Consider the following 13,761-nt stretch of genomic DNA (forward strand, 5'->3'; position numbering starts at 1 on the left):
AAACAGTGTCGCGGGGGATTCTGGGTACATGTTGTCAGCCTCCCCACCCCACACCCCCCGTGAGAGCAACGGCAGACAATCGTTTCACACCTTTTTTCCTGGGTTACCTGTGCAAATGACATACCACGGCAAGCATGGAGCCCGCTCAGCTCAGCTCACCATCACCATATGTCATCTGGGTGCAAGCAGACGTGGTACTGCATTGCTACACAGCAGCAGCTCCTTGCCTTTTGGCAGTGGATGGTGCAGTATGACTGGTAGCCATCATTGGCTATCTGGGTGCTGGCAGACATGGGACTGCATTGCTATACAGGAGCAGCTCCTTGCCTTTTGGCAGCAGATGCTGTATTACGATTGGTATCCGTCGTCGTTGTACTCCTCAGTGAGTTCGGTCAGAGTCGCCTGGGCAGACATGTTTTGTCTTCTGGAAACTCAGTCCTGCTGGCAGTCCTATTGCACCATCTTGAGGATGATGGCTAGCAATCATAATGCAGCATTTTCTGCCAAGCACCCAGAAGATGCCGATGGCTATCAGTCATGCTGCACCGTCTGCTGTCAGCCTAAGATGTAAAAGATAGATGGACCAGGTTTGTTCTGTATTCATTTGCTTCCCCCTCCCTCCATGAAATCAACGGCCTGCTAAACCCAGGGTTTTGAGTTCAATCTTTGGGGGGGCCATTCTGTGTGACAGTTGTTTGTGTTTCTCCCTGATGCACAGCTACCTTTGTTGATTTTAATTCCCTGTAAGCCATGTCGTCAGTCGCCCCTCCCTCCCTCCGTTTTGTGTCTTTTTTGAGCCCAGACGCCATAGCACTGGGATCATGGAGCCTGCTCAGATCACCGCGGCAATTCTGAGCACTATGAACACCACGCGCATTATCCTGGAGTATATGCAGAGCCAGAACCCGCCAAGGCAAAACCAGGCGAGGAGGCGACTGCAGCGCGGCAACGAGAATGATGAAGAAATAGACATGGACATAGACCTCTCACAAAGTACAGGACCCAGCAATGTGCAAATCATGGTGTTAATGGGGCAGGTTCATGCTGTGGAACGCCGATTCTGGGCCCAGGAAACAAGCACAGACCGGTGGGACCGCATAGTGTTGCAGGTGTGGGACAATTCCCAGTGGCTGCGGAACTTTTGCATGAGTAAGGGCACTTTCTTGGAACTTTGTGAGTTGCTTTCCCCTGCCCTGAAGCGCCAGAATACCAGGATGAGAGCAGCCCTCACAGTTGAGGAGTGAGTGGCGATAGCCCTGTGGAAGCTTGCAACGCCAGACAGCTACCAGTCAGTCAGGAATCAATTTGGAGTGGGCAAATCTACTGTGGGGGCTGCTGTGATCCAAGTAGCCAATGTAATCAAAGAGCTGCTGATATCAAGAGTAGTGACTCTGGGAAACGAGCAGGTCATAGTGGATGGCTTTGCTGCAATGGGATTCCCTAACTGTGGTGGGGCGATAGACGGATATCTTGTTACCGGAGCACCAAGCGAGCAAGTACATAAACCGCAAGGGGTACTTTTCAATGCTGCTGCAAGCCCTGGTGGATCACAAGGGACGTTTCACTAACATTAACGTCGGATGGCTGGGAAAGGTACATGATGTTCGCGTCTTCAGGAACTCTGGTCTGTTTCAAAAGTTGGAGGAAGGGACTTTCTTCACGGATCAGAAAATAACCGTTGGGGATGTTGAAATGCCTATAGTTATCCTTGGGGATCCAGCCTACCCCTTAATGCCATGGCTCATGAAGCCGTACACAGGCAGCCTGGACAGTAGTCGGGACCTGTTCAACTATAGGCTGAGCAAGTGCAGAATGGTGGTAGAATGTGCATTTGGACGTTTAAAAGTGCACTGGCGCAGTTTACTGACTCGGCTAGACCTCAGCGAAACCAATATCCCCATTGTTATTGCTGCTTGCTGTGCGCTCCACAATATCTGTGAGAGTAAGGGGGAGAGATTTATGGCGGGGTGGGAGGTTGAGGCAAATCACCTGGCCACTGATTACGCGCAGCCAGACACCAGGGTGATTAGAAGAGTACAGCAGGGCGCGGTCCACATCAGAGAAGCTTTGAAAACTAGTTTTGTGACTGGCCCGGCTACGGTGTGAAATTTGTTTGTTTCTCCTTGATGACCCGCTCCCCCTCCCCCTGCTTTTTTGCATTCTGACATTGTCTGCTTCCACACATTCTGCTGTGCTCTGTCAGCGTGGGAGGACATCTGGAGCTCCGAGAACATATCATCCCAAGTTCGCTGTTTTCTCCTTTTAATTTTCACTAGCCTCTGCGAAGAAGAAACATTTGCAGCTGGTGGAGGAAAAGGGAGAGGTGGTTAAAAAGACCCATTTTAGACAACAATAGGTACACTCTTTCACGTTAAATTTTGCTGTTCACATTACACAGCACATGTGCTTTCGTTATAAGGTCGCATTTTTCCTCTTATATTGAGGGCCTGCCGGTTTGGTGTGAGAGATCACTCACGCAGTGCCAGGCAACAGAATTCGGCTTGCAGGCAGCCATAGTAAGCCACAGTCTTTTGGCTTTTGTAACCTTCATAACACACACAAACCCAACTAACCCCCTTTCCTCCCCACACCCAATTCTCTGGGATGATCACTTTACCCCTCCCCTCCACCACGTGGCTAACAGCGGGGAATATTTCTGTTCAGCTGAGCAGGAACAGGCACCTCTGAATGTCCCCTTAATAAAATCACCCCATTTCAACCAGGTGACCATGAATGATATCACTCTCCTGAGGATAACAAAGAGAGATAAGGAATGGATGTTGTCTGCATGCCAGCAAACACTGGGACCATACGCTGCCATGCTTTGTTATGCAATGATTCCAGACTATGTGCTACTGGCCTGGCATGGTAAAGTGTCCTACCATGGCGGACGGGATAAGGCAGCCCTCCCCAGAAACCTTTTGCAAAGGCTTTGGGAGTACATGAAGGAGAGCTTTCTGAAGATGTCCCTGGAGGATTTCTGCTCCATCCCCATACACGTTAACAGACTTTTCCAGTAGCTGTACTGGCCGCGATTGCCAGGGCAAATTAATCATTAAACATGCTTGCTTTTAAACCATGTGTAATATTTACAAAGGTACACTCACCAGAGGTCACTTGTGTGCCCTCAGGGTCTGGGAGCATGCCTTGGGTGAGTTCGGGGGTTACTGGTTCCAGGTCCAGGGTGATAAACATATCCTGGCTGTTGGGGAAACCGGTTTCTCTGCTTCCTTGCTGTTAGCTATCTTCATTGTCTTCATCGTCATCTTCCTCGTCCCCCAAACCCGCTTCCGTGTTGCGTGATTCTCCATTGATGGAGTCAAAGCATAGGGTTGGGGTAGTGGTGGCTGCACCCCCTAGCATGGCATGCATCTCCGTGTAGAAGCGGCATGTCTGCGGCTCTGCCCCGGACCTTCCGTTTGCCTCTCTGGCTTTGTGGTAGACTTGCCTTAGCTCCTTAATTTTCACGCGGCACTGCTGTGTGTCCCTGTTATGGCCTCTGTCCTTCATGCCCTTTGAGACTTTTTTTAATGTTTTGGCCTTTACTGCAACGGAGTTCAGCTAGCGCTGATTCGTCTCCCCATATGGCAAGCAGATCCTGTACCTCCCGTGCGGTCCATGCTGGAGCTCTTTTGCAATCCTGGGACTCCATCATGGTTACCTGTGCTGATGAGCTCTGCGTAGTCATCACCTGTGCTCTCCACGCTGGGCAAACAGGAAATAAATTCAAAAGTTTGCGGGGCTTTTCCTGTCTACCTGGTCAGTGCATCTGAGTTGAGAGTGCTGTCCAAAGCGGTCACAATGAAGCACTCTGGGATAGCTACCGGAGGCCAATACCGTCAAATTCCGTCCACACTACCCCAAATCCGACCCGGAAAGGCCGATTTCAGCGCTAATCCCCTCGTCAGAGGTGGAGTAAAGAAATCGGTTTAAAGGGCCCTTTAAGTTTGAAAAAAAGGGCTTCGTCATTGGACGTGTCCAGGCTTAATTCGATTTAATGCTGCTAAATTCGACCTAAACTCGTAGTGTAGACCAGGCTGAAGTCTCTTGCATGTCTCCCTTTTAGCGGTCAAAACTCTGCTTGAGGTAGGGTTCAGGTTTGTTTGGGAGGGCAAGGGTTGGAAGGGGTTTAGGAATGAAAGGGGTGTTTGAACTGAATGTCCCTTATGATAGGAAGGCTCTCTCACAGAGGAAGTTCCGGACACCATTTCCTAAAGACAGCAAGATTGGATTGGCCTGATCTCTAGAAGATTGTTCCATAGCGAAATCCTCTCGATGGAGGATGCTTATCTTGGGCTTTAAGATCTGCAGAGGAGAATAGTTATCTCAGTGGTTCACAGATAAAAATTCAGTATTTAATGTAATAGTGACTTGACTAAGATGTGGCTAAAGTCTGTGTACACCCCAAACAGTGACAGTCTCTCCAATTTCTTTCACAGTACCTGAGAAAGTTCTAGACCAGGGATCGGCAACCTTTGGCCCGCGGCCCGCCAAGGTAAGCATCCTGGCGGGCCGGGCCATTTTTTTTACCTGCCGCGTCTGCAGGTTCGACCATTCGCGGCTCCCACTGGCCGCAATTCACCGCTCCAGGCCAATGGGGATGGCGGGAAGCCGCAGCCAGTACATCCCTCAGCCCGTGCTGCTTCCCGCAGCCCCCGTTGGCCTGGAGCGGCGAACCGCGGCCAGTGGGAGCCACGATCAGACGAACCTGCGGACGTGGCATGTAAACAATCCGGCCTGGTCTGCCAGGGTGCTTACCCTGGCGGGCTGCAAGCCAAATGTTGTCGATCCCTGTTCTAGACTCTCTGTTAGTGGAAGGACCCACTGAAAATCTCTGGGGAAACCCCAGTCTCATCCAGTAGGACCTAAATTTGATTCTCAATGCCTGGAGACAACCTCCCTTTGAACCGATGGCTACATGTTCTCTCCTCCATCTCTCAGTCAAGTCTTTGTTCCTCATAGCTATCATTTCAGCTAGATGAATGGGAGAGCTCTGTGCTTTTATGGCTGACTTGCCATATGCCAGCTTTTACAAAAACAAGGTTACACTGCAACTTCATCCTCAATTCCTCCTGAAGGTCTAGTCGGAATACCACATTAATCAAGAGATTCCATGGCCAGTGTTCTACCCAAAAGCTCACGCCTCCAGCGAGCAGACCAGCCTTCATACACTAGACTTCAGACGGGCCCTCACCATCTACCTTCACAGGACTAAGACTTTCCAGGCCTCCCCTAGACTATTTGTATTATTTGCAGAGAGGATGAAGGGTCAACCTATTTCCACTCAAAGGCTGTAAAATTGGGTTTGAATTGCATCTTAACCTGCTATGAATCCATTGGGATGCATCCCCCTCACACAGCAACAGCACATTCCACCAGAGCTCAGTCCACTCATGTAGCTCTACTAAAGGATGTCCCCATAACAGAAATATGTAGGATTGTAACTTTGTTTTTTATTCATACCTTTGCCAAGCATTATGCCATCTTACCTGCTTCCAGGGATGATACTACCTTTGGTGACACAGTCGTCCGAACTGTCTTGGACTTGCCTCCTCAGCACCCAACTCCTCATTGAGTTACTGCTTAGGAGTGTCCTATGGTGGAGCATCCATAGGGACATATACTCAAAGACAGAGATGTCACTTACCATATGGTAACTTGAGTTCTTTTAGATGTTTTGTCCCTATGGGTGCTCCAACTCCCACCCTCCCTTCCCTTGGCTGTGGAGGCTGTGCTTTTGCGGTCGAAAAGGAACTGAGGGGCAGCAGGTCCATGCCTCCCAATATGGCCTAATTTGGAGGCCCCACCGTGCTGCTCTGTACAGGCGCGGATCCACACACACAGCCTTGCATTCTCCAACTGAGCGCGCACTGGCATGCATTCATCCTATGTTGGAGCACTCATAGGGACAAAACATCTTGAAGAACTCAAGTTACTATTAGGTAAGAAACCTCTCCTCCTTCATCCAAGAGTTTATTTCCTGTAGGTTTTCTGACATTTTAAAAGTGGCAATGGTTGCATCAAGTGAGAATGAAATAATTATCAGCATATCACTAGCAGCTAAGTCCATGACACACACACCCACCCCTCCAAGTAATCGCATGTAGATATTGAGGAGGAGAGACTAGTATGGATCCCTGTGGGACACTGCACATGAGGGCCTTTGGAGAGGTGGAGCAATTAAATTACCCATCACTACTGAGTTCTGCTGGAGAAGAACAATTGGAGCACTGTAGCCATCTACTTCTGCTGTGTCATATAGACAGGTTAGTACAGTACCTTGTAGTCCATTGTGACAAAGGTTGCAGAGAGGTCTAGTAGCATGAGCATGGAGACCTTGCTTGAAACCATGGCCATGAGAAGATTGTCTTTTAGTGCTACTAGAACAGTCTCTGTACTGTGCCCTAGTCTGAAACCCAACTGTGAGGCATCCAGGATGTTGGCTGATGTCACATGGTGTTGGAGGCTGGTGGTTCCTACTTTCTCAGTTATTTTGCCCGGGAAAAAGAGACTGAAGACAGAATGGTGGTTACAGTGATCTTTGGGATCAAACTGACTTCATGGGGTTTGAGTGAACTATTGCATTTTTAAGGAGTTTGGTAGTTGTGCTTCTCTGAAGGAGGCATTGACCATTTCCATTCTGCACTGCCTTTTACCAGTCAAGAGGGCTTAGATCCATTTCACAGGTTGTGCCTCTAGTATTTTTCAAAGCTTTTAGAGTTTTGGCATGTGTGATGTGGCCAAACTCAGTCTGGGGATGGTAGGTTGATGATAAAGCCTGGTCAGCTAGGACTTTCTTTCCTAGTTAGCCCCATAGGTATTCTGTTATCTATCAGTGAATTGTGCCAACAGCTTTTCACAGTAGTTGATGCTTGGGTCTGTCTGGACTGTGCAGTCTGGATTGATTATTCCACTATGCAGAATAGCTCTGCTGGCTGAGATTCTGCTGCACTGATTGTGGAGGAGTTGAAGGCTCATATTGTCTCCTTTCCTGCCATTGCATAATCCTGGAAGGGTTGTTTGTGCTGTTGGCAGTGGGATTCAGAATGTGTTTTGTGCCACTGGCATTCTAACTTTCTGATTGGGTGATTCACCTGCTGTAGTTCATCAGTAAACCACGGTGGTGATCTCGGTCAGTGTAGGGGGAGAGGATGGCTTGGAGCCAAGGGAACGGTAGATTCATAGATTCCAAGCGCAAAAGGGGGACCATTGTGATCATCTAGTCCAGTGGTTCTCAAACTATTGTACTGGTGATCCCTTTCACATAGCAAGCCTCTGAGTGTGACCCCCTTTATAAATTAGAACACTTGTTTATATATTTAACACCATTATAAATGCTGGAGGCAAAGCGGGGTTTGGGGTGGAGGCTGACAGTTCACGCAACCCGTGTAATAACCTTGCAACCCTGATGTCAAGTATCAGGGGGTAGCCGTGTTAGTCTGTATCTACAAAAACAACAAGGAGTCTGGTGGCACCTTAAAGACTAACAGATTTATTTTGGCATAAGCTTTCGTGATGCATCCGAAGAAGTGAGGTTTTTACTCACGAAAGCTTATGCCCAAATAAACCTGTTAGTCTTTAAGGTGCCACCAGACTCCTTGTTGTTTTTGCAACCCTGAGGGGTCCCGACCCCCAGTTTGAGAACCCCTGATCTAGTCTGACCACCTGCATAACACAGGCTGTAGAACTTCCCTGAAATATTTTTTTTTGAATAAGAATATATCTTATAAATAAATAAGGACATCAGGTGATTATGTTAACACCTGAGCCCTGTATTTGGGTGGCTTGTTCTCATAGGGCAATCTGAAAACCTAGGGAGATCAGCAGTCTTTGGGGGTGGACCAGCTTTGTTGCTCACTACCCTGGTTGGAAGGAGGCAAGGCCATGTGGCTATGTCTACACTTGGAGGTAGGGGTATGATTCCCAGCTCAAGTAGACATACTTGCACTAGATCCATTGAGCTAGAATGCTAAAAGTAGTACTGTAGCTGTGATACCATGGGCTAGCTGCCCTGAGTACCAACCTGCCCAGACCCTGTGGGTACATGTAATGGGCTGAGCACTCCAAAGGGATTCTTGAAGGACTGAGGGGTTGGATGTGCCTACCACCAACTTGTACAGAGGCCAGCGGTGGCGTGGAAAGTTGCACTTGTGTTGCAACAGGCTGCTGGTTTCAGGGATCTGATCTACAGCAGGCACCAACAAGATTCCCTCACATTAAGGGCAGGTGATGGTGAGGTGCCTCACAACTCTGGGTACCCCGGGGAAGCTTCACAGTATCATTGAATGATGTCTCAGTGATGTAAGCAAGGGCAGGTGCTTCATCTAAAATGAGAACATGGATGGTGCTGGTTTTATGGGCTGCTGCTCTTGCATTAAGCAACAGAAGCTTCAGGCTGTTTTCTTTTGATGCTCTGTTTAATGATGTTACCAATTGAGAAAATGGCTTCAGGCGCCTGGTTTTCAGTTTTATCCTAGTGCCTGGTGTTCTTAGGGGACATCTCCGCAAGCTGGTGGTGGTAAGGTTTGAGGAAGGTTGTGGGTAATAGGTTTCAAGGTCCTTTGAAGGTGTTGGTGTTCCAGTTACCCAGATTCCAGGGGCTTGGAAGTGTGGTGCTGTGCTGGTTCAGAGCTGAGTCACTTTTGCAAGATAATATATCTCATTGGATTGTGGCTATATGTTAGATAAGTGTTACAGGAAGAAACAAGACCTCATTGCATGTAAACGTGGCAGCTGTATAGGAGTTCAAAACTACAATACTATTTGCTTTAAAATATTAATACTGGTTATGTCTTTTTTTTCATTACTCAGTGAGGCAGGTGATGTTCTGAGGATTTTATAATAGACTCCTGCAGCATAATTTAATGGGAAAGGAAACAAAAGGGTGAGTCTGGCCTGGTAATGCGAACAACTGCAGTTTAAATGGAGAGAAGAGTCCTGCAGCTGGACCCTTGAATATAGGTGGTAAATATCGGCCACTCAAGATACTGCCTTTTAAAAAGCCAATGCCCAAATCTTTAAAATACCATGTTAATACATCCTGTTTGTTTACTCTGACAGGGGAAACTGGCCCAGAAGGTATGCAATGAACTTTTGCCCCTTCAAAATGGCACACACAAATGCACATTATCCCAGCCTCTGTGAAGCCTGTCATCTTCTCAAAAGCCAGTAAATTGCAGTAGCATGTTCCCTTTCACACACAAACTTGTCTGCCTCTTTTAGTGCCAACATCTTTTGAATGTCGTCAGTAACACAGCAGTCAGGAAATCTTTTTGAACCACATTCATTTGTCAGTTTTCATCTTCCTACCAATACAAAACTTGCTGCCAGGATACACGCCTGAGAACTTCCAAGTCTGAAAGTGCCTTTTTATGGTGCTGCAATATTTAAGTGATGTGTAGGGAAACGATGGTATCTTGGCATACTATTGTTCACTGAACTCTGCAGAGAGGTTTGTTTGGTCTGTCAGAGTTGGACTGCCTCACAAGAATTCAACTGGTCTATAACTATGATCCTGGCTTTGGTTTGCCAGAAAAATCATAGTGCATACATATCAGAGGGGTAGCCATGTTAGTCTGGATCTGTAAAAAGCAACAGAGTCTTGTGTCACCTTTAAGACTAACAGATGTATTGGAGCATAAGCTTTCGTGGGTGAATACCCACTTCGTCAGACGCATGTAATGGAAATTTCCAGAGGCAGGTATAAATATGCAGGCAAGAATCAGTCTGGAGATAATGAGGTTAGTTCAATCAGGGAGGGTGAGGTCCTCTGCTAGCAGTTGAGATGTGAACACCAAAGGAGGAAAAACTGTATAGTGCATACACAAAGTGCATACATGTAAATATTGCTTATTTTCTGCTCCTATACAGCTGCCACATTTATATTCCCCATCATAAAGATTTCATATGAAGTAACTACATAAAGTACTCAGCCTAGTTTCTGGATCCCTAAAAAGAAATTCCTTGGATGCAGGGTTTCCTAATAGGTTTCTCATAAGGCAATTTAGTACTCCATGAAAAAGCAAACAGTTGCATGGATTGCACTAGATCACATAATTAGAGGAGCAGGTGCAAAAGCCATGCGAACAGCCAAAAGTATTTGGCAAAACGAAACTAATCCCACATGGAAGAGAATGAGGAACAGCTTTCCTCATGGAGTACTATCAGGATTTGGAGAATTATTAATTCTATTCTGTATCGGTTCTTATACTCTTCTAGGTATCCTGGGTTCAGGCCATTGAGCAACTTGAAGGGAATGACTGAGACCTTGAATTTGACTTTTATGTTCTTTAGGAAGCTCACGTAAAGAGCAAAGCACAGATCAGATGTGTTCACGGTAGCCCATGTTGTTTAGGAGACAAGCTGCAGTAGTCTGTACTAGCTGGAGTATCCTAAGGGCTGAATGCCCAGGTATATTGCAGTGGTGTAGTCCTGATGAAAGTGAGAAAGACGTGAATAACTGAGGCTAGGTCATCATTCATGAAGAAGGGATGGACTCTCATTCCCAACTGGAGAGGGTAGAAAGCATTACTCATGGATGCAGCTATGTGAGAGCTTAGCATCAGTGAGGAATCAAGGCAGCACTCCTATACTATGGACTGGACTGAAACTTTTCAAAATGCTTTCCTCTGCCCAGCTGCATCACCTCTGTCTTGCTCAGGATCAGCTTCACCCAGCTGCAGTTCAACTGAGTAGTGTGGTCGTATATAGTGAAGGATAGGTAGAGCTGCTAGCACTCGAGTCCATGTCATCTGACCAATTCACCCAGTGGCTGCATGTAGCTGTTGAATGGAACTAGAGAGAAAATTGATCCTTGTGGAACTCTACAAGTGAGAAGCTTAGTGGCGGAGGTGCAGTTTCTCATCGGGTGTGTCCCTCCAGGAAGGATTCAGACCATTTAAGCACATTACCTTGGGCCCCTGCTACCTCCCTCAGATGAAACAATAGTATTGTATGGTCAACAGTGTTAAATACTACAGAGAGGTCCAGAAGAATGGCAATGGATGTCTGCCTTCTATCCACTGACAGGAAGAGATCATTCATCAGTGCCACTAAAGTGGTTCCAGTTCCATGTTTTGGCGTGAATCCAGATTGTGCCAGGTCTAGGATATTAGCTCCATTAAGATGAGCTTGAAGTTAGCCTTTGGCTAGTTTCTTTGAGTTTGGAGTTTTGTACCTATGGGCTTGTCAACACAAATGTTGAAGTCTCCCGGGATGACAAGTCTGGAGTATTTCACTACCATCACCAACAAGGTATCAGTGAGCTCTTTTATGAACACTTTAGTCTGTGTTGGTCTTTAATTGATCATAAAATCTGTTAGCTGTGGCTCTGGTTTCTGTTGCCAGATGAGTTATGTCAAATGAACTTGTCTTACCTCAGGCACCTCTTTTGGATTTGATAAACTGGCACACAATGCTAGCTTCAAATGAACTGTGCCTTTATCTCCATAGCATACAACACCCAGGGTCCCTAGTTCTATCAGTGATTTCCTACTAAAAATCAGTTGCACTGTGGGATTCTTCAAGGAAAGCTGTTAGGCAAATGAAAGATTGTTTATCATATACCACAGTGCATAGATCTGATTGTACAACTGACTTGCCAGATTACACAGTGATGTTATAGCCATGTTGGTCCCAGGATACTGAGGTAATATCTTTTATTGGATCAACTTCTGTTAATGAGAGACAAGCTTTCGAACTTGCAGAGCTCTTGTTCAGAACCATGTAAGCTTGAAATCTTGTGTCTCACCAGCAGAAATTGGTCCAGTAAAGCATCATATCTTGTCTCCCTAATATGTCAGATTGTTGTGCTAAAATTTGTCCCAATTTTTTTAACTTTATATAGTCTCTCATTTCCCTGATTCTGCTGCATTTTATCAGGGAACTGGAAACCCGTAGGACTTAAAAAAAAAATTGCTTTACAAACCTATTAGTTTTAGCATGCACTACAGCACCTCATTTTACATACTGAGGAAAAGTGAGGGATCATAAACTGAAAGTATATTTTTTTAATATCAGTTAACATCTTTCAATGTGCCATGACCAGAGCTTTTCCTGGTGTCATGCATATAGAGGCACAAATATGCTCTTTGTGTGGGACGAGCTCCAAAACGTGAAAACTCCCAGTGCAGGGCAGAGGGAGCTGTACTGATTTTTTAACGATACTACCCTCTCCCCTGACCATAACACAGTGGTAGTGTGTATTATTGTAGCGATGGTCTAGGAGCCCTAATCACTTTTCCACAGCGTGTAGCTCAAGGGCCCCGACCACCCCCACCTCCTCTCCAAGTCCTAACTCTAGGGAGGCAGCGGGGCCTCCCTCCAGGCGCACAGAACCACGGCATTTTAAACAGGCTGAAGCGCGCCCCCCACAGACAGCCTCGAGGCCCAGCCTGTGCTCGAACTCTCCCTTTCCCTGCCCCGGGGAAGACAAGGGCCCGTCTCTTGTTTCCAGTGGGCGAGCTGCCGTTCTCCTGTCCCCACAGGCTGCTGCAGGCGCCGGGGCTCCCAATCCGACCCCCAGCACTAAGGCAGCCGCACCTCCACGCGACGCCCCCTGCTCCCGCCATTCAGCGAGCCCCGCCCCAGCTCGGGGCACCTGCTCCCACGTGCGCCGCCGGGCAGCTGGTGGGCACACGCTTCAAGCTACCGTACGGCCCACCGCTCCAGAGCGCGTGCGCTGCAGAATTTAGGCGAAGGCGGGCACGCTGCCCTGCCTGCGAGGAAGGCGCCAGCGTCCCGCCTCCCTCCCCCCCCCATTGGATTGGCAGGCTGCGGCTGTCACTCATGACGGAGCAGAGAGCAAGTTCCGTGGAACAGGTTCGGTTGAGCGGAGGCCGAGCGTCTCAAGTGTCCTTTCCTTATCCCTGCTCTCAGTCCCTGCGTGGCGCTCTCCGCCGCTGCCCCAGCGAGGGCCTTGGCAGACGCTCCCTAACGCTTGTCAGTGAACACTCGGAGAGCGCCCTGGTATTGTCACACGCTCCCTGGCCCTCCTCCAGCCAATCGGAGTCTTTGTCTAGTGCGGTGGGCGGGCGGACACGCGTTGTCTCCGTAGCAACCGAAGCGAAGCTCCGTCCCAGCATCTGATTGGTCGATTCAAAGTGATTCTTTGCGCGAGGTGGGGGTTGTTGGGTGCGCGCAGCGGGACCGCGCGGTGCCGGCGGCAGGACGGGAGAGAGGATGCGGCCGGATGGCGGGATCAGCCCGAGCTTCGTGGCCCAGCAGCGGATCCGGCAGCTGGAGCAGAAGCTGCGAGTGAGTGCGGACCGCGTTCGGGGCAGGGGCAATGCTCCGGGAGGAACCGGTGGCCCTGCCCCCTTTCCTGCAGGGGGTTGGGCCGTACTTAGTGCGTCATGGCAGTGACGTCATCGCCGTCGCCCCGCCCCACACGCTGCAGAGAGCTGGTTGAGGTGCTGGGGCGGGGAGGAGCCGCTGAGCCCCTGCACCGTCCACTTGGGTCCGTTTCCGGTCATAGGGCTTTAAAAATCGTAAATTTCATGATTTCGGCAATTTAAATCTGAAATTTCACAGTGTTGTAATTGTCGGGGTCGTGACCCAAAAAGGAGTCGGGGGTCGCGATACTGCTGCCCTTACTTCTGCACTGCTGCTGGTGGCAGCGCTGCCTTCAGAGCTGGGCAGCTGGAGAGCGGCGGCTGCTGGCCGGGATCCCAGCTCTGAAGGCAGAGCCACCGCCGGCAGCAGCGCAGAAGTAAGGGTGGCCCGGGTAGGGTATTGCTACCCTTACTTCTGCGCTGCTGCTGG

At 48.6% G+C, this 13,761-nt stretch overlaps 1 protein-coding gene across 3 annotated transcripts in view; it reads left to right on the forward strand.

Annotated features, from left to right (window-relative positions):
* Nucleotides 1-12,812: 12,812 nt before the first annotated feature.
* The window catches only part of KIF25 (kinesin family member 25), a 71,763-nt gene continuing 70,814 nt past the window's right edge, over nt 12,813-13,761 (forward strand). For 2 of the 3 annotated variants that reach the window (XM_005303943.5, XM_005303944.5), the window contains exon 1: nt 12,813-13,254. In XM_005303943.5, the coding sequence (XP_005304000.2) occupies nt 13,180-13,254 (75 nt within the window). In that variant the 5' untranslated portion in view covers nt 12,813-13,179. The remainder of the gene's footprint in view (nt 13,255-13,761) is intronic. The other variant, XM_065590455.1, reaches the window with a different exon arrangement.

The sequence above is a fragment of the Chrysemys picta genome, chromosome 3 (genome assembly GCF_011386835.1).
Source record: "Chrysemys picta bellii isolate R12L10 chromosome 3, ASM1138683v2, whole genome shotgun sequence".
NCBI lineage: Eukaryota > Metazoa > Chordata > Testudines > Emydidae > Chrysemys > Chrysemys picta.